Source organism: Epinephelus lanceolatus, chromosome 1 (genome assembly GCF_041903045.1).
Source record: "Epinephelus lanceolatus isolate andai-2023 chromosome 1, ASM4190304v1, whole genome shotgun sequence".
In the NCBI taxonomy this organism is placed as follows: Eukaryota; Metazoa; Chordata; class Actinopteri; order Perciformes; family Serranidae; genus Epinephelus; species Epinephelus lanceolatus.
The window spans coordinates 49085109-49106337 of NC_135734.1; the positions used below are offsets into that span (position 1 = coordinate 49085109).

Sequence of the window (21229 nt, forward strand, 5' to 3'; positions counted from 1 at the left end):
ATCTACCACACAAACAGCGCAGATCCAGACACAGAAATCATCTAATGATGGGGTTTACAGGTGATTCATGAAACGTTCTTTTCTCACCAATCACAGTGTGAGGGCTCATTTATGCTCACTATTACATACAGAAACAGAGACGGACAAAGCCTTCTGTCCGTACTCTGCGTTGTTTTTTTCCGTTCTTGTGTACATTTCCTGAAAGCTTACAGAAATGCACGCAACAGAGCTGTGCCATTGGAGATCGCAAAGGCAGTGTAGCATAGTTCAAGCGAGAGACGACCTTAGGAGACAACAAAGAACTTTAAATTATGGTGAAAAGAAAAGAATCCGTTATATAATGAAAAGAACTCTCCGTCCTCACTGGGATGTATATATAATGGCCACATTAACACTGCCGTCTACAGCACTGCATCCTCCTACAGGTGCAATATTACGACCTCTTCCACTGTTGCCTCATTTGTTGTGTTAAACTGCACCCTCCAGTACAATCTATTGGCTGTATCTATGCCATCATAAAGGACATTTACGTTTGAAGCAGCTATATCTATTTTCACTTGTAATGGTAGGGTGACCATATTTTGATATCCAAAAAAGAGGACACTCAGCCGGCCACGACATAGCCTACTTAAATGATACTCGCAGTTTACTCAAAGATGCCTTATAATTTTAATATATTTAAAGTTTATATGTATGGATAGAAAATTCAGTCATATTACAAAATAATATCTCTCAAATATCCTGCCTCAAAATATTCTCGGTTTAGAGGCCTTGTTCCAAGAGTTCACGTCATGGAGAGGTGTAATACAGCTGAGAAGAGAAACTTCTCTGAGCTCGAACTGGAAACACTCATATCCCAGATCCAATTTAACCAGTATAGTATTTTTTATTGCATTTTATTTGGCTGCCTGAAAAGTGGCATCAAATAAAGAAGCAAAAACACAGTATGGAAAGAAATCACTGCTGCGGTCAACAGGGTTGTAGCAGACAAACTCCAGCTGAGGTTGTAATATTTGATTTATACACATATGTCATGTACTGACCTATGGCCCACATATACTAATAATATTAGTCTGGATATTATATAATAATAATATTATTGTAATATTGCCCACAAAACCTTATAATTGACCCAGAAGTAGGAGTGTGTGGCCGCGGATATCTGTCTGCTTCTAGTTCCAGCATAACAGGTGGTGGTGGGGACACAGACACACCACCTGTGTCTGAGCCAGACACTGGTGAAAAATTAATCACCAAGGTAACTAGTATTTTAATATTTACAAAGTTTCAGGGTTTATTTATTTCTTTTCAGTAATGTTTAAATGATATAAACATGCTTTGGTTTGTTGGTGTTTAAAAAAATTCAGATGAATCAGAGCCAGGCACCAGTGGTGTTCAGCCTTCAGTCAGTTTGGAGCCAGTCCCAAGCAACTGCGAGCTGTGAACGCATCGTTGTAGGCCTTTACAAAAGGCAATATTTTCGCATAGGATTTACGTTTTATTGACCTCCACACTGGAGGTCTAACGTGGGATTTGATTGTAGCCTCCGCTTAAATCTTCATTGATAAATGCCAAGGTTTGTGTGAAAATGACCACACACCCAGTTTTCTGTTGTGTGCTCATTTTGTAAATGAGGACTACTATGTGTACTTTTTCTGTGAGGCCTTCAATCCTATGCTGGCTCCCTAAAATGGCACTCAGTCATCAAAACTTTGGGAACCCCTCATTGAAAATTATGTTTCAAAATGCTCTAAAATAACCAGTTTAGCTGTTGAGTTTCTAAAAACTTCTCCCGAGACCTCAGAGTGTTGGGTCGGAAAAGATGACGGTTGAAAATGGCCCCCCTCCCAGGGATTATGGCCCTTTCTTGTACATTACATAATAAATCAATTAACAGAGGAACTAAGTAGTGATGCGCCAATCCCACTTTTTCTTTCCTCATAAAATGCCTATAACGAGTACTGATACTGTGCTGTGCCAGTGATCTCTGGTTCCCCACATTTAAAATCTGTAATTTTCACTGTTTGAAACTCTTTGGGATGATTTTATGTACGATAAACACTAAGCTATATATCACTGTAGCAAAAAAAGAGTCAGGCCTTGAGTGAGTGGATATTTTTTATGACATTTACAATGAAAGCGTATTTGTTCCAATCTGTTGATTTCAGTCCAAATAACAAGTCTAAGCAGTTTTAGTAAAACTATTGTTATAGTTAGTCATGCTAGTTTGAAAGTAAGAAATAAGGGATAACAGGAACAAACAAGTTGCATCATAGTCTACAGAGAAAATATGTTTAAGGTCATTGTCAGTAATGAAGCTCTTTGTTTGAGAGCAGTAACTGATCCCTGTGGAGCTGCTCTTTAAACACTGTGGATCCACAGGGAAATAGCTTTGTTCCTTTAAGTGTTTCGTTTACTTGCTTGTCTGCTTATCTTTAGAAAAACAAAAGTTACTGTTGACCCACTGAGAATGAACTTTGGTCATCAGGGTACTCGTCACCTTTCAGAGGCAACTTCAGTTGTGAAGAAATTCTCACTATTAAAGTCCCACAAAGAAAAGTTTAGTAGAAAGTTTTGAGTTCCATACAGTTGATAAAACTCTGTTTTTAAACCCACCTTTTATTCATTTTTTGAACGCTCCCCTCATAGGCAGATCATGTTAGTGACATAAGTACACTTTAGAGTACAAGGATATATTTTGTCCACCTGTACTAGAGATTCCATGGACTTGAGAAATTAATTGCACTACTGAAGGAATAAAGACGAGATTTATCCCTGATAACACTTTGTTATGCAACTATCCCACACATTGTAATGACTCAACTCTTTGTGCTTTATGGGTATAGATAGATTAGTGAACAGGCCCACTGGTCCAGGGGGTCAGGGGCCCCTGGACCGGCTGCTTTTGCTGCTTTGTCTTTTCTCCTGATCCAGATCAGAGTCTTGTAATATCAAGTATCTGCCAACCAAAGTAAATCCAATATTTGTTTTTGATAAAGTTTATTTTACGCATTCAAAATTCCAAAATAGATTTCAAATGTTTTCCTGAAAGGTCCAACGTGTAAGAGTTAGAGAGCTTTACTGGTCCCTAGTGGTGAAAATTGCTGATTGCAGTTTAACTTCCTTGGAGTTGCTTCAGTTTACATTGTTCAGGAGGTTTTCAGCAGGAGCCAAATAATCCGCAGTGGTTTCTTACTTGCTTGTCTGCTTATCTTTAGAAAAACAAAAGTTACTGTTGACCCACTGAGAATGAACTTTGGTCATCAGGGTACTCGTCACCTTTCAGAGGCAACTTCAGTTGTGAAGAAATTCTCACTATTAAAGTTTACCCCACAAAACAAAGAGACCAGGTGATTTAAACTGGTAAAAACACTGTATAAAGCAGTTTCATGTTACAAATCATTGTTTCTCCTACTCTGTTGGGCATGTCAGAGACAGGCCACTAGCCCAGCACCTGTGCAATCTGTGTTCACCTTTTGTCTCTGATAACCAGTAGTTCAGGAGGTTTTTACCTTTTAGAGGAATTATCTGCAGAGGTCTCAAACAGGCCAGGTGATTTAAACCTAATGAAGCAGTTTAATGTCACCAAAAAAATCTGTTTTTCTGATGCTGCTTATACACCAAAGAAAACATACTTGTAATATTATATGCAGTTTCTGCCAGTATAACTGGCATAAATGTGAACAGTACCCAACCCTATCAGTGCACAGCAGATATTGTCTGCAGGCAAACATACAGTTCAACATTTATAGAAAAGGTTTCCAGTAGGGAATGAATGAATAATTAATAAATATTTATGTGGGATTAAATGGAGCTTTTCATTTAGGAACATTTTCAAGTTAAATAGTTCTTTACAGGAAACTTGAAATTATTAAACTGTCACAGACCTGTAAATCAAGTGTTACCTTCTGTTCAGTTATTTAGTCTTTCATGTTACAGCTGCAGAGCACACTGAGCAACATTTCATTGACATACAGTGACATGAGTAAAGCAGTTCAAATCAGTTTGACAGCAGGACATCTCTGCTCTAAGAAAACAGAACCTGCTTCTCGCGCTCTTTTGATTTTTTTCCTTTAATATTTTCTGTCATTTGCTGTCGTATTTGTATAATCTTCATCTCCACTGAACTAAGTACTGATGTTAAGATGCAGTTTTTCAACCCGAGAGTTCTTGTTCACCTGCAAAATGTCACAGAAAGAGAAACAACACGTCTACGAACACATTTTCTTAATAAGACACCAAATTCTGAACAGAAACAGAAACTGGAAATATAAAATACGTTACTCAAAAGTGAAAAGTTCACTCTTTTATTGCCTTCTGTGCTGTAATACAGGGATCCATCAGAAAAGTAAAAAAAGGTAAAGCTATTGGAAAATATACAAAAACATAGAGACATTCAAATATAAAAGGGTATATTTTTATACAAAACTACAAGAGTGAGATGATCTACCAAAGTTAATTTACATACAGCGCCCTGTGAGGCCTCCCTGTTAGTCTAATGTGACTGGATTATAACAGACTGCTCAGACACTGCTGATGATGTGATGGACCACTTTAGGGCAAAGAGAAAAATATCAAACACTTTTTTATTTCTAATACTCAGACATGTTAAGGGCACTGTAAGACAAAATTTAGAAAGTGCACAGTAGAGAATGAATTTGATTTTTAAAAGGTAAGGCCATATTTGTTCTAACTAAAAAAATACTGAGTCCTGTCACAATTGGTTCATCACATTTTCTCAGACCACAGCTTTATGAACGACACTTCAGACTTTATAACGTCCCTTTTTGTTTTAAATCCAAACCGCTTTTCTCTTTGAAACTGTCAGACCTGTGATCGAACAAGTAATGACTTTGTATGAAAATGACTCGAGCCAATTTGAAATTGGGAGTGGTAACAACACTTCATTTTTATAACTCCTTTTTTAATTTAAATTTGCTATTCTACTGTGGTAGAAAAAAACAATCTGCTATAAATACATCATAATAAAACTTAACAAACCGTACAAAACAGATCAAGTATAAACAGGGCACTGACAGACGGAGGGGGTGTGTGTGTGTGTGTGTGTGTGTGTGTGTGTGTGTGTGTGTGTGTGTGAATGACACAGTCTGTGATGAACATTTTTCACTGAATAATATTTTGTGCTTCCATCTAATATCTACAGTACACTGATTACATCTAGTTTACAAAGATAGCCTACAAACCCGTGTGTGTGTGTGTGTGTGTGTGTGTGTGTGTGTGTGTGTGTGCGACTGTTATAACATGTGTTACATGATGACTATCAGTAACAAATGTTAAACAGTCTTGAATTCATCCTTAATGTAGGTACACCGAAAACACAGATGTTCTGGGGAATCTTGGAAATGTAATATCCATCTGTTTTATGAAAGCATTTGTTTTTCATCTTAACAGCTGGTTCTCTTGGTGACGTGTGGGAAAGTTTCTGTTGTTTTTTCTTTTCTTTTTTTTTAAAAGACAAAAAGTGTACAGTTGGGTCTTTTACATCTACACCAGAATTATGATTCTGTCACAAGCTTTCAGATAAATGTCGTCCTCATGAGCATGACGAGGAACAGACCATCTGAAAGCTACAAAGGCTTTGTGAAAAGACACTTTGGTTTTGTCCATCGATTTGGAAGGTTTCTGATGCTCCCTCCTCTTCCTCACTCTGTTATTCTCCCTCTGTGGCGTCCCGTTAGCTCACTGTGATGATGATTAGATCACTTCCTGGAGAGAAGTTGGTTCTCCAGCTGCTCCAGACGAGCAGTCATCCCAGACAGTAGACAGGTGATTAAGGAATGATAATGATATAAAGGTATTCACTGTGAGTCTGCTCATAAATACATGCATGAACAAATGTCAAATATTTATTGGAAATTAAGACATCTTTTTTTGTTTTTGAAAAAAAGATGCTTTCAGGTAATTTTTGGTAGACCACATCTAGCACCGTTTACATGCTATGTTTTGTTTTGTTTTTTTCTTTTTGTCCTCAAATCTATTGTTGTCAAAGTGGACGCATGGTAGGCACGCTCAAAGTGAGAGCAATTCTGTCCCAGTGTGCAAACATTTCCAAGTGCCTATTTTCCAGAGTGCAATGGCTGTATTGTGAGATACACAAAGTTAAACTGTTGGAAGGCATCAGTGTGCACCGCATGTCATGTGAGAACGAACAACCAATTGTAGTCAGCAGATACCTTTCCCTTCTTTTGTAAGCATCATTCTGTCGTAAATATGAAGGAGAAATCGATCATTGCAGAATATCAGCAGCGTTATTCCTTAGTTTAGTTTCTTTATTTAGTTTTACCTGATTTTTATGTCACATTGTGGGACTTGGAACAGTTGTGGGAAAAATTTGGAACTAAAAAGATCTGTTTATACAAACAAATTGTTGTGCATTCGTTGCAGTACAAAGTAGCAAAGAGTGCAAATAAATCAAAATATAAACAACAAAGACTAACAAGGTGCAAAAATCAAATGTGCATGATGTAAGATATGTGAGTGTGCTAATGGACCTCTCGCTCTACAGACTCAAGTCTAAATCAGTCAAAAGACAGCCGTAACTAAAGCTGCAGTTTCACATCTGTTACATCCATTATCTTTGCCTTTAAATCATTTTTATATTACCACTGAATCCATGACTGTAATTCTGCAGGATCCTCATACCGTGAACACACAGAAGAATACCAACCAAATTTGGTGTATTTACTCTGGTGTCTTGTGGGGACTTTTCTTATTGCAGATCACGATGAGTAAGTGAGTCTTCTTCCCCTGTCACAGAGGCTTCTACACAATATTTATTTAATTTTGTTTTGGTTTCTTGTGTTTGGATAAAGATTTTTTTTTTAAAGGATATGTTTCTGTGTGAGCTGCTCCAGGCTGCTCATGGTGGCCTGCTGAAACTCCACCAGACTCTCACAGGCACACGGATCCTTCACCTCGATCTCCCCCTGACTCTCCTCTGCAAAGAAATAACGTCACAGACAAACAGTTTTACTTCAACTCTTTGTGACACTTCATACTTTCACCTCAACACATTTGTCTTTTGTTACTTACAGGAAAAACATATGATAGGCTCATAAAGCATGTTGCAGTTTAAATTGCCCTTATGAAACAACAAATTAAAACTCTAAATCACAGGCCTCTTTGTTTAATAAGGTAATATTATCATATTTTTGGTATTATGTTTTGTAATTGCTTCACACTGCTGTGCATTTTCTACTTCTGTCAGCAGATGGAGCCAGAGAACAAGACATCACAGTGACCTGCCAGCAGACACTTGGACAGGTTTCACATGAGTCTCATCTTTTACATTTTCCTTATGTTGAACAAAGTCTTTTGAAAATATTACAATTAATATTTTTTAACAATAATGTTTATGATACTGAAATAAAGCAAATTAAAAAGTACAATGTGACAAAAGAGTTGAAAGTAGACATTCCCCCTGTAGGTTGTATCATGGGCCTGTACAGTGTGCTGCATTACGGTTATATTTCTCCCATTTTATGCACCGAACCTCTTCAATTAATCATTTATTTTATAACCCATCATATTTTTTTTTTTAATGCAAAGCAATTTCAGCCACCATATACAGTGAATATGTTTGAGTAAACATACAGTTTGTTAATCTGCAGTGAAGTAAAGGTTGTTACTTTACAACTGATTTTTCAATCAACTGTACACAGACATTAAGACAATGATCAGTGACCATTTGGGTGCTTTTAAATATGAAACAGCAGTCACTAAGATTTCCATCCCTGCTAAGCAGTGGAATATTTAGGAGTGTTGTATGTTTCCTCTTTTATATTGCTTGTTTAAAGCCCTATTCACATAGGACTAGTATTACCTGGTGACCTCTGGTCATTGTAATAATTGTAAAGGTTGTCTGAGATTTTAATCCTGTACCATCTGCCATGTCTGTAATTTGCCAAATAATATTTCTGCTGCAAATTACCTCCTATATTTCTCCAAACACAGGTTATGGGATGATATTCGTCCCGTGTGAATCTGCATCTGGGTGATTTGGGGTCTTATTTAGGTTTTTTGTTTTCTGCGGGCCTCTTTTCTGCCTCTTCCCTGGTTGGAAATGGTGGAGGCTGATGTTGGCAACTGTAAATGACAGTTTTGACAGCCCTTTGGGTCGAAGAGGTTCATTTAGCTACACAGTGTGGAGACCCATTGGCAGAAAGAGCAAGCTTAAACCCATCCAAAGAGCCAAAATCTCAAAAGAGATGAGATTAGATGAGATGTGACAATTTGTGTCACATTCGGTTCTGCCTTTTTACCCCACTAAAAAAAGTGGTTAAAGGAGCAGTGTGTAGGATTTAGGGGGACTTCATGGTGAGCACTGCAACTAGCCGAAACTTCCTCTGGTTAGAATTCCTTCATTGTTCATTGTTCAGGAAGTTTTTTTCATCGGTAGCCAAATTATCCACAGAGGTCTCTTCCTCTCCAAAACAAACAGACCAGATGTTTGAAACGGATAAAACACTGAATAAAGCAGTTAAATGTTACAAATCAGTGTTTGTTTGATGCTGTTTGGCACTTGGGACGGGCCCCGTCCCCAACACCTGCTCACCTTTGTTCTCTGATAACTTAAAAAACAGACGCTCAGGGTTTTTTACCAAGAGCTGAATTCCCTGCTGAGGCCTCCTCCTCTCCAAAACATATGTTTCACATTAAAAAAAAATCATCATCGCAGCTGGTCTTCTGACTACGGTTGCCAACGTGAAAACTTGAATGTCCCTGTCTAGAGACAGTGTTTCAGTAAATACAGCAAAATACAGACTTTGCTTATCCTGTGGAAATGTGCCGCATGAAACTCAGTGGTGGGGGGTCATTTTTAAATCACATGAGGTCCCCTGGTAACACCAGTCCTGTGCGAACAGGACTAAAGTCAGGTGTAGTATCTAGTACCTGGGCAGACGTTCAGTTTGAGGTTCTCAGCGATGGTGCTGATGGCCGTGAAGTCGGTGGTGTAATAGAAATGTTTCTCCACAGGCTCAGATGCAATTTCACGAAGCTCATCCTCCACAGCTTTTCCAACACCCACGGCGTACATGGTGATACCTGCGTACATGCACATAAACATACACGTCACAAACGTACTTTTGCAGGGACCGGACTCAGAGTATTACCCTAAAAATACAAACTGTAGCGCTGATTCGACCCTCACACCAGTTGAGTCTTACCGGCTTCTTTGGCTTTCTTGGCGTACTCTGTGATGTCGTCCTGCGAGCGTCCGTCTGTGAAGACCAGTCCAATTCGAGGGATGTTGCGGCTGGAAGGACGAGCGCCCTCCGCCTCTGAGAAGCTGTTCTCCAGCATGTGTTTCAGGGCCAGACCTGTCATAGTGCCTTTCTCCATGTAGTCAACCTAGACAAGGCCAAAACAGCAGTTCAAGTCCCAAGTGTCTGCTTTTATTATGGGCTCACACTAGAAAAGGACAAAGAAGCTGTTCCTGCTGGACGCCCATGAAATAAAAGTCTGTAGTATGTTTGTACCAAAATAATTGATTGATTTCATTTCAGAAATACTTATTAATACTTTCTGAACACCGGTAGCTGGTGATGCATCTGATAGTAGAATATAAAACTGAAGATCACTTGCAGGTGAAAACAGAGAAAAGCAACAACTTTACCTTCATGACTGCAGCTTTGATCTCGTCAGCAGTGTGGTACATGTTGAGAGGGAACTCTGTCCGGACACGGCTGGAGTACTGAACCAGACCGACTCTGGTGCCATGTGCAGACACATCCAGAGAGTCCACAACCTGGGGGCACAAGGCACAGATACTTGATCAGTGTACCTCCATGTTTACCTCGGCCAAGGAGATTGTGTTCAGCTTGGTTTGTGCATTTGTTTGTCAGTTTGTCAGCAGGATTACAGAAAAACTACTGACCAGATTTTCATGAAACTTGGTGAAAATTAAGCATTGGTCAACGAAGAAGTCATTAAATTTTGGAGTGGATCTGAATCACATGGCGAATCCACAGGTTTTTTTTTTATTTGCAATGTACGACAGTCGTAGTCTGGGTCTGGATTACACATGGCAGTCACCTCAGACGTCACAAGCAAAGGTGGAGGTGGCTCACGCTGGCAGCAGTGCTGACAAAGCTAAAGGTGTGATCATATGGCGGTGCTCATACAGGACAGTATGATGAATATTTGAGCTTTTGTTGACCAATTGTTTGTTACACAATTGGATTACCTTATTTTGATACCTGTTAAGCGATACCAGTTCTCTATCTGCCCCGGGAGCAGCTTGCCTACACAACCAATCAGCTGTTAGCTGTAAACAAACATCTGCTCTGTGTAGGAAATAATTATTCTTGCAGATAAATAACTAGATTTGAATGTGTTAAATTATATTCCGTTCTTTTGTCGTTGTTATTTTTGTAAAGTGCAATACACAATGACATCAAAATACTGTAGCTGTTATATGACGACATGACCCACCTGGTTTACAAACTTTTTGACCAGCTCAAAGTTTTGGGGGCGGACACTCTTGGAGCCGTCAATCAGAAGCACCAGGTCGATGTTGGCTGACTTACAGGCTGGAGGAGAGAGAGAGACGGAGGATAGATACTGACAATATACACAGTCATAAGTTTGCTTTTTTAAAATTCACCACAAGTATTTTTTTTATTGCACAGAAATAGCAAAATTATTTGAGGTACAGTAATACAGACACATGCATATTTGTCAGGTTCTCTGTACAGGATTGTACAGGATTCACATCGAATGTGTTTATGTTGTGTAGTGTTCATTATAAAGAAAATTCTAGTTTTGCACATGTTGTTATTAAACTGTCAGATCTTCAGTATCAGATTTCAGTTTAGCCTGAAAAATTAATTAGCTGTAGTCTTAATATGTGCATTTGAGGAAGTCAGTCATTCAGTCCAAAACTATGTTGGTAACACAAATACAGGATTCCCATGGTCATGAAATTCCTGGAAAATTTATGAAATTGGAAAAACAGTCTTCCAGATCTGGCAATGGTTTGGAATTAACAAAATGTTTTGGAAAAGTTTTGAGCATACAGTTTGTCTGTTGTTAAAAACAAAATACCAAATCATGTATAATGTTATGTGAAGTATGTTTCTTGTATTTCTATTTTAAAATCTAGTGCTGCTCTGCATGACATGAGGGCAATCAGTTTTAATTTATTAAGTTATCACGTACACTCAGGTTCAGACAAGGTTGCAAGACAATAATCAGACATGTCCATAAAACAAACATTTACTTAACAAGAAAGACACGCATACAAACTTGTCAAAATTATAATCTAAACACGTCAAAGTGCATTGACATCTTTAGGCTCTTGGTTCTGTATCCCCCAAAGAGGGGTGCAGCCTTGACGTTTTGTGAAGTACCCTTATGTACCCTGTCTAATGAGCGAGGAAAGTTAGCAAGTGCTACCAGTTTGCTCATCTGCAAATGCCTTGGAAGTGCTTGGAACGGCTGTATCACTAGATAGGCCAACCTACTCTAAACGACAGTACTTAAATAAAGTCATGGTAACAAGTATTAAATGGTAAAAATGTGTGGGAACCCTGTGTGACGATTTGTTGAGAAAAAAAGAACAGACTATTTTGTCTCAGCCTTATTTTTCCATTACTGCTGCTTTCTCTTTGGAAAATGAACGATATGTCCTCAGTATAACATATCAACTGACTGATAGATCTGTATTATTCAAATTTTCAGACATAACAAAATAAGACAAAAATTATATTTCGCTCACAGGTTCTCTGGTTACTATGAGAGTTGCCGTGGTGACAGAGGATGTGTTGCAGTTATCTGGAGCAGTTGGAGCAGTTGTCTCCAAGTATAAATCTTGGATGGATGATGAATGAGACCGTCTGCACGGCCACAAATCTTCAAATAGAGGATACTGGCAGGCTCAGTCTCCCCAGAGGAAAAGAAAACTCAAAAGAAGATCCCATCTTTGTCCAGCCAGGTCCTGCCAGACATAACTGAGCTGCTTTTAACATCAGCATGGGATTGGGTTTATTTTCACACAGATATTTCTCATCTCCAGAGAAATAACCTTCCTTCTCCTATTCTAATCCTAATCTCAGCTCTTGATGTTTTTCTCCTTTGCAGAGCTCATCTGAGTGATCGAAGACAAATGTGATGGGATTCAGAGGTCCTGCTCCACCTAAATACTTCACCTGCAACGCTTCTTTGGGTCCTGCAGGACCTGCAGGGTCTTCATGCCCCTGCAGCCCCCTGACTGCAGCACAGTGGTGAGTTGCTCCATTATTCTATGAAGTTGTGTTTTAATGACTCTGAGTGATGAGTGTTATAATCAGGTCTGTGTTAGGAAGCAGTAAACCTGTCCATTATTGCGCACAGTGGTCATCAGTCTTGTACCTCCGTGTTTGCTCAGCCAGGTCAGATGATTTTATATGATACGGATTATTATCAGAGTAGACTTACTGCCGCAGCTCTTTCCGTCCTCCTGCAGCAGTTGTCCTTCAGGACAGATGCAGTAGTAAGATCCTGGAGTGCTCACACACTGGTGCTCACAGCCGTGCTCCACTGTGTTACACAGGTTCATGTCTGCAAATACACACAGATTACATATAAATTACACCTGCACAAATACATACTTTACATACATACATACATACAATACATACTTTATCATTGCCATTTTTATTTAATCTTTACTTAACACATGAGATAAATTCATTTGTGTACTGTTTTTTTGTCACTGACAGGCTCAGATTATTATTCTAAGTAACTGACATTATGGAGAGGATTTCTACAAAGACAGACATTTATTAGATTCTTTTTGTATAACCAGGAACAGCCCCTAAATCACCATCACCAAACACACCAGACTCCATTTAAATTAAGAGTAATTTTATCATCTTAAAGCAAACTTCATTCAGAGTGCACAAAAACAAAATAAAACTAACAGTAACCATCTTGGTTCGCTTTTGCACTCCTCCAACAATCACCAACTCTGGTTTGGTTGAAATAAATCCTCAGTTCAAGCAGTTTGGTGTGAAAATAAGTTGCCTCTATACACGCTAAATGGAATCTGGTGGGTTTGGTGATGGCGATTTTGGGGCTGAGTAAGGATCTTACTCTTTAACGAAAAGGTCTGCCTCTGTAGGGATCCTTTCCATAATGTTGTCAGACACTTAGAATAATTATCTGAGCCTGTCAGTGATGAAACCAACTACTTTTAGTAGATGTACGTTGATGACGCACAAATGGCCAGAATGGTTACATTGCAGCCTGTTTGGCCGCTGCCAGCTGCAGCGCTCTCTCTCAATACTGGGTCAGTTTCAAAAAGTGTTGTCTCCATTAGTCACTTAGATGCCAAAACATAGGAAAACAGGGTCCAGGTTGATTCTTGACAACAAACTGAAGCTGAGGTAAATCTTTAAGTCAGGGATAAAAGAGTGAGATCTCACATAAGATGAGCTGATGTAAAAACCCATGATATTAGTAAATGTTTTTGTGTGAGATTCACTGACCTGTGCAGGTCTTCTTGTCTTTGTTGAGTTTGAATCCTTTGTTGCAGTCGCAGGTGAAAACGCCGGGAGCGCTGATACAGATCTGCTCACAATCATGCTTTCCCTCGGCACACAGGTCAATGGCTGAATAACACACACACACACACACAAACACACACAAAGTTATTTCCACTTCTGTGTGTATGTTGTTTTACATGTCTTCAGGCACAAGTTCAGGTTTAGCTAGAGGATCATGTATTTATTAGAAAGTACAAGAAGAAGAAATATGCTACTGATCACCCAGAGAAAGACAGTTATGTGTTGCAGCTACACAAACAAAATATTCTACAGCTTAAATAATCTGTTCATTATTAAGTAGTTGTCTAAAGTGGTGTATATTAAAACTGCTTATTTACCCCTGAACAACAGTCCAAAGATCTGAAAAGATTTAACATATTACGACATGAAACATAAGCAGCAAGTCTTCACATTTAAGAAGCTTTGAGGCAGAAACTGTTTTGTGTTTTTACTGACATTACTAATGGAGACAGAACAGGCCTCACTCCTGCTGCAGGATAGATGCACAAACAGGAGTTTCCCTTCATTGTAACTGTGTGTGTTACTGTTGGTGTGTGTACAGCTGTGTGTGTGCGTGTGCACGAGGGCCTGACTAACGTGCGCAGGTCTTCTTGTCTTCATTGAGTGTGTATCCTTTGTTGCAGTCGCAGGTGAAGACGCCCGGTGCGCTGACGCAGATTTGTTCACAGTCATGTTTCCCCTCAGCACACAGGTCAATGGCTAAATAACACACACACATTAAGTTAAAGTGTGTGTGTTTCTGTGCATTTATTTACACACATACTCACTCTTAAAATGAGCCAGTAGCCGGTATTTCAGTTTGTGGAGGGTTATGTGTTTCCACTGAAATCATGCATGTGGGTAAGCGGCTCTGTCAGGCAGGTTTTACTGTATAAAATCTGATCCTCACCTCCATTACGCCAGCGGCAGACAACACTGTGTGTTTTTATCTGTGTCATCAACAGTGACCATGAGTTGTGTCTCACATGTGTGTTACTCACCCTGGCAGGTCTTGCCGTCGTCCAGCAGCCTGTAGCCCTCGTTACAGCGGCAGTGATAGCCATTGAGCACACTCACACACTCATGATCACAACTGTGGTTCCCAAACGAACAGTAGTCGATCACTGAGGGGAGGAAAGCAGCGAGGCCATAAGCAGCAGAGCGAACAGCAGCAACATGTGTGGGATTGCATCAGTGTTCCCTTTGTCTCATTATAAATCTTACCTTAAACAAATCAAGACTACCACTGAAATAATATGTTGAGTTCTGCTCCTTAAAGGGATAGTTCTGATCTTCTGGAATGGGGTTGTACAGGTTTCTTTTCCGTAGTTGATGTATTATCTACAGTGGATGACAGTTGGCACACCCCCAGCTTGGAGAGGTAAGCAGCAACGTCCAATGTGGAAGTTGTTAATAGCTTCAGTTCACCATCTTTGAGCTTGTCAAAGCCTCCAGACTCCATTGAGAAAAACAGTATTTTTAGCTTGCTGAACACAGGAGCTGCTGGTCTACCGCTGTCTCGATGGGTAGTTTATTTGTGTTATTGTGTGACTTTGGTGAATCTGAACTAACTTGTTTTAAACGCCAAAGTCGCACAATAACACAAACAAATTGACTCATAGAGGCATCAGTAGACCAGCAACTTCTGTGTTCAGCCATGTTAAATCACTGATTTTCTCAATGAAGTCTGGCTTTTAGGAAAGTGATGTAACTGCTTCAGTTCTCCATCGTAAATCACTGTCTGATGCCAAGATAAAGCAATGAAAGTATTCTAAATATGGCAAACGCTAAAACTCCACAGTAGCACATTGCTTAGTTTCTGTGTCTGTACTCCTGCCTGCATCTCCAAACTGGGGATGTGCTGACCGCCATCTACTGTAGATAATACACTGACTACAGATAACTTATTCATATAGTTCCACTTATATCTGAACTATGTCTTTAAGGTGATATATGTTGTTAGAGCAGCATGACACACTGTCTTTCAAAGCCCAAAATTACAACAAAAGTTATGGTTGAATGCAAATCAGGTTTTAAATATTTAAGATTTATGATTTACGAGTATAGCTTTTTTTTGTTTGTTTATCACATATCTTAGTGTTTTTATTTAACAGCTTTCTTGTAAAAGAAGGATCTCAAGCCAGGACGTGCTGAAATATAAATTATTTAAGTAAAAGGACTTCTTTTATTGAGACAAAGGGAGGAACATGGTGCAAACCCAAAGTCAGCTTCATGAATCAGCAGAGAAATCATGAATCAGCAGTTTGTGAAGCTCAGAATCCATTTCAGCATGAACGAACATGAATTCAAGGCAAACACACTTCTTAATGTAAAGCCAGGAGCTATCAGCAGATGTTATCACGTGTGTGTTGTGTGAAATGATACTAAATACATGTGTTGTATCATAGTTTCTACATGTGTTTTCTACATGTGTGTTTGTGTGTATGTGAGACTAACTTGAGCAGGTCTTCTTGTCGTCATTCAGTTTGTATCCTTTGTTGCAGTCGCAGGTGAATGAACCAGGAGAGCTGACGCAGATCTGTTCACAGTCGTGTTTCCCCTCAGCACACAGATTAATGGCTGAAACACACAAACACACACACGCCAGTTATTTATTGAGTAACTGCATTTTCATTCATTGTGGATTAATGAATAATTTCACCTTTTGCGTTCAAGCATCTTAAGCACTGGTTGAGTTAATAAAACCTTGGTGTCTTTTCTCTCACGATAAATTTAACTTTCATGTCAGGCGACATTTATACTGGTAGGAGTGTTGAAAGTCTTCCTCTCTTTGAATGTTTCTCTGAGCCTTTTAACCAAATTAACACTCTGTTTTTAAACAGAGGTTTTCAGACCGAGATAGACATGAGGTAATGATACTGTGTGAGGTGAAAGGAGCCGGCACATGCTTGTGTTCTGAAAACAACAGGAAGGTAATTATTGAGGTTTGGCCAACTTACCAACACAGTCAGCAGTGACTGAGACACACAGCTTATGGAGGAACTCAAGGTAATTAACCCTTACCACACAATAGCCACAATTTGAGTCAAACATCTTACTCCTTCTCAGAGAGGCATGTTCTTCCTCCATATGACTGCAGAACTTAACTGAGAATCATCACAGTTTGATGTTTTCTTCCATATCAAAGTAAACCAGTGACAGCTGTCTGTACATTCAAGGCTATACTGCAAACAGGAACTGCTAATAGCTAATTTGGCATACTTTTAATGGAGCTAAAACACAAACAAATTCAGGCAAAAAAAAGTCTTAAGGTGTCTTTGAAAACCTCCGGTCTAAAGCACATTGCGCCTCTAATGTAGAATAAACATGTTTCCAGGAAGTGTGTCAACCTAATTGTCCATATTGTTGATTTTATTTCTTGTGTGTGACCTTTTTTTTTTTGTTACCTGCACATGTTTTCCCGTCATCATTCAGAGTGTATCCAGGCAGACAGAGGCAGTGGTAGGAGCCTGGGGAGCTCTCACAGATGTGCTCACAGCCGTGGTCCGACTCCAGACACAGATCCACACCTACAGCAGAGATGATATCCACTTCAGTAGCCAAAATAAGTATCAGCTGGAGGGTCATTATCAGTATTAAGGGTCCTACATGAACACACAAGTCTTTCATGAACACATTCTCACTGATTGATGTAGGCTGAGTTGGGAAAAAGGTGAGGTGTTTTACTTCTGTTGTAGCTCTGTACGACTTTGATTGTTTCTTCTAGCTTGTTTTTTATTCCACTCATTCTTCTTCCCTCTCAAATCTGGTGCCTACATTACCCACAATTCCACTTGACCACCAACATTTGGGTCAGAGATTCAGGTGTGTCATGCTAACAGCAGCTACTGTATCCTGGAGCCTCTGGCCTGCAGCAGAGATGAGCAGAAGGCTGCAGCGGTCTGGTAAACTCACTTCTCTCTGACTCCACACCTAACATCTGTATACACACTTTAATGTGTAAGAAGGTTTCCCTTTAATGTTCTAGAGATGTACTTAATTAGATTTGATTTGAAACCACGTTTTTAGGGACTTTACCAACATCAACTTCTTTGCACCACATCTACCAAGTGCTTAGAGGGAGTTACCCATGCTAATAGTTTTCTTATGATCAAATGGGATTCATCTGGAACATTATCAGAACACATCTGGATCGGTAAGAATATTTGGTGCAAATCTCAAGTTGACTTCTTTGATTTTTTTCTCTCAACAAAAAATTAAGACCAAGTTTAAGATATTTAAGAGAATGTTGCTGTATGAGGCCCCTTATTCTTTGTGTATTCATTCACTGTTTTAAACTTTGTCAGCTTTTGTTCTCCCTTTCCATCTCCCACTGAGGAAAACCAAAGATTTTTTTTACATCAGTCTACATTAATAGCAGCAGGGGAAATATCTTGCACTTAAAGGATTTATGAATGCTGTTATGAAAAAGTATTAGGCTCTGTGGGGTTAGATGGGCATGGTGATTTTTTCTATTCAGACTAGACATTCACTGTGTTTTTAAAGACAAAGAATCAGGTGTTGCCCCAGATGAAGCCAACAGTATGAAATTTAAATTCCAGAGACATGGCTGCAGGTTTTTACGTGTCTTATGTTGAGGTGGCTTCAAATAAAAGTAATCCATCAGTGGCATTAAGGTCTTTACTGGTTTCAGACTTCAGATTTTACAAAAATGTGATGTCAAATCCATAAAGCATTACTCCTCTCCTAGGGCAGGTATTTAATTTATGAGATGTATTTTAATCTGTAACGAATATGGTCTTGGGAGAGTAAGGATTTATGTTTCAATAAAATTTCCAGTCAAATTAATTTTGTGAAAATGTTTTGCTCATCTCACATTTTGTACTGACATAAAACTCTGCACTTTCTGAAAAGAATTAATGTAACAAAACCTGAAATTATACAACTCATCCAAACCAAGTCAGAGTGAAACCTCATTTGATTTTGACATGAATGACTGGTTTGTCTTACAGTAAACCAACCGTCTTCAAAGATCCTCTCGTGATTGAAAAATGGTTTCGGCAAATATGTTAATGACACGTAATGTGTACTTTGGATTTTTTACAGACAGTGGGGTTCCTTCTAGTCTTACCACAGAGCTTGTCCTGGAACTGCAGACCGAACTGGTGAATGAGGTCGAAGGACTCCACCAGAAAGACGTGGTCTTCAAAAGGTGGTGATGCCATCGCCCTCAGTGATGCCATATCAGCTCTGGCCACCCCCACAGCGTAAATCTCAATGCCTTTCTCTCTGGCCTCAGCTGCCACCTCCGCCACACGGTCCTGAGGACGCCCGTCCGTCACGATCACAGCGACGTTGGGGACCTGAAGGAGAGACAACAGGATCAGAGCTCAGGTAATGTAGGGAGGACATGGTGTTGTGTTACATTCATGGAAAACTGTTTCAAAGGATCACAAAACTACGACAAGGACAAACACTTTAAAACTGAGACAAATTAAAATATACATTTTTTGCTTCATATCTAAATGTGTGTTGCTGAAGGATGTCAGATCAGCATCAACTCTGCGTCACTCCACCTAATCACTTTGTTTAACAAATTAAATGTAATGTGATTTAAAGATGTATGGCAGTGTGTACGCAGTCAGATGCAGAGTCTAAAATAAATACATGAAAAGACAGAAATGTAGTAAAACTATGAACCAAAACCAGTAACTTGTGTTTCACTACCTTTGGCCTGTCACCCGCCTCCGCCGTGAAAGCCACATTCATCACATATCTGATGGCGAGTCCGGTCATGGTACCCTGAGCGAGGGGGATGATCTGATTGATGCCTTTCACCATGGTGTCCAGCTTGGCGTGTGTCTTCAGAGAGAACTCACTGCGGACCTGAAGACAAGAGGAGCGAGACAACATTACATCCAAATCCACTTTTCATATTCATCAAGGCAGAGACGAAGTATCATCCTCACCTTCATCATCAGACTTCACTGAACTACATCATTGGAAGATTAAATAAAGAATACAACATGTATGAAGATCTGGATGTGGTGTGTCTGCAGTACCTGGCTGGAGTACTGAACCACTCCCACTCTGGTGGCATTGAGTCCGATGTCCAGGGTGTTAAGGATGTCGATCATGAACTTCCTCATGGTCTCAAACTCGTGTGGCCTGACGCTGCGAGAGCTGTCGATGAGGAAGACCAGATCCACTGGACCAGACTTACATTTCTGCTCCGGACCTGACACAAGGAATAAAAATATTCAATTTAGAGTAATGAAATCGAAAAAAATCTAATTTTCATCTCAGTTTCTAATCGAGGAGAAGACTGAGGTAGAATACAATGTAAGAAGAAGAACTGAAGAAAACAATTAAGATGTTCAACCAGTTGATCCCCATAATTGTTTTTGCCTAATTTAAAGCTGTAGCTGATGAGTTTTATAAAAATGATTTTTGTCTTTTGTGCTGAAACTGTCACTCTATTCACGCAGCACTAAATGAGACAGATAATCTGTGGAAAAAATAGATTCCACTGCCTACTTTATGGCCGTGTAGCACGAGTTATGGCCTTACTGCACATGAACAAAAATAACCAGTCAGAGCCAAGGAGTCTCTAACACAGCTGTCAATCATGTTAGTCACTGCTCATGAACTGCGGTCAAACTAGGCAGCACTGATCAAATATGAATCAAGATTCTGTCATTGCATTGCCTGTTTCTCACCTCAAATATTTTCAGAAACATATTTTAGTGTACTGTTTAGCTGTAAAACAAGAGTTTTGACCCAGCTGCCATGTTGGATACACTGAAATGAGAGTATTTAGCACCGCCCACCAGCTGGACCAACTTTCTCATCAACATTCTCAGTTCACATCTTTGAATCAGTAGATGCATTTTTTTGAGCATCACAACCCCTGCAAAATGACTCATTTCACTATCCACATTTAACCCATTTGTTCTGATAACAGTTGGAAGGTCTAGAAGAGCAGTGGGATTAAACAATTTTGTCCCCATTCAAGTTAACGGAGCCCTTAACTGGAAGTAGCTGGCTTGGTCTGTGGAAGTCTTGAATATGCCTGCTCTATGGGCTGCACAGTGCAGAAGAAGTGCCAGTTTTATATGCAATAGCTGGACTATTACGGCTTCATGCCCCATAGAGCAATTCTCATACGAATGACCTGGGCCCTGCCTCTAATGCTGTATCCAGTTCTCTTTATACATCCATACAACACACACACTGTTGTTTATTTTGACTCAATCCCACACAGACTGTCCTTCATTCATTTTCCATAACTGCTTATCCTGTTTAGGGTCGTGGGGGGGCTGGAGCCTATCCCAGCTGACATTGGGTGAGAGGCAGGGTTCACCCTGGACAGGTCACCAGACTATCACAGGGCTGACACATAGAGACAGACAACCATTCACACTCACATTCACACCTACGAACAATTTAGAGTCACCAATTAACCTGCATGTCTTTGGACTGTGGGAGGAAGCTGGAGCACCTGGAGGAAACCCACGCTGACACAGGGAGAAAACTCCACATAGAGGGGCTCCTCACCCTGGGTTGACCAGCCACCATGGGTTTGAACAGAAAACAGTCTTGCTGTGAGGCGACAATTCTAACCACTGCACCACCATGTCGCCTCACACGCACACACTCTCCGGCTGTCACAAATACTTACTACAGAACAAAATATGGATTAATCCACTGCTGAAAATAGT

The 21229-nt window shown here is 39.7% G+C and overlaps 1 protein-coding gene across 2 annotated transcripts in view; it reads right to left on the reverse strand.

Annotated features, from left to right (window-relative positions):
- Positions 1-4291: 4291 nt before the first annotated feature.
- Positions 4292-21229, reverse strand: part of matn4 (matrilin 4) — a 40098-nt gene continuing 23160 nt past the window's right edge. The window contains exons 3-17 of one of the 2 annotated variants that reach the window (XM_033626236.2): positions 19571-19746; positions 19236-19394; positions 18640-18871; positions 16955-17077; positions 16005-16127; positions 14549-14671; positions 14145-14267; positions 13491-13613; positions 12439-12561; positions 10456-10553; positions 9638-9769; positions 9189-9372; positions 8914-9066; positions 6854-6958; positions 4292-5779 (exon numbers count right to left, since the gene is read on the reverse strand). In XM_033626236.2, the coding sequence (XP_033482127.2) occupies positions 5721-5779; positions 6854-6958; positions 8914-9066; positions 9189-9372; positions 9638-9769; positions 10456-10553; positions 12439-12561; positions 13491-13613; positions 14145-14267; positions 14549-14671; positions 16005-16127; positions 16955-17077; positions 18640-18871; positions 19236-19394; positions 19571-19746 (2036 nt within the window). In that variant the 3' untranslated portion in view covers positions 4292-5720. The remainder of the gene's footprint in view (positions 5780-6853; positions 6959-8913; positions 9067-9188; positions 9373-9637; positions 9770-10455; positions 10554-12438; positions 12562-13490; positions 13614-14144; positions 14268-14548; positions 14672-16004; positions 16128-16954; positions 17078-18639; positions 18872-19235; positions 19395-19570; positions 19747-21229) is intronic. The other variant, XM_033626238.2, reaches the window with a different exon arrangement.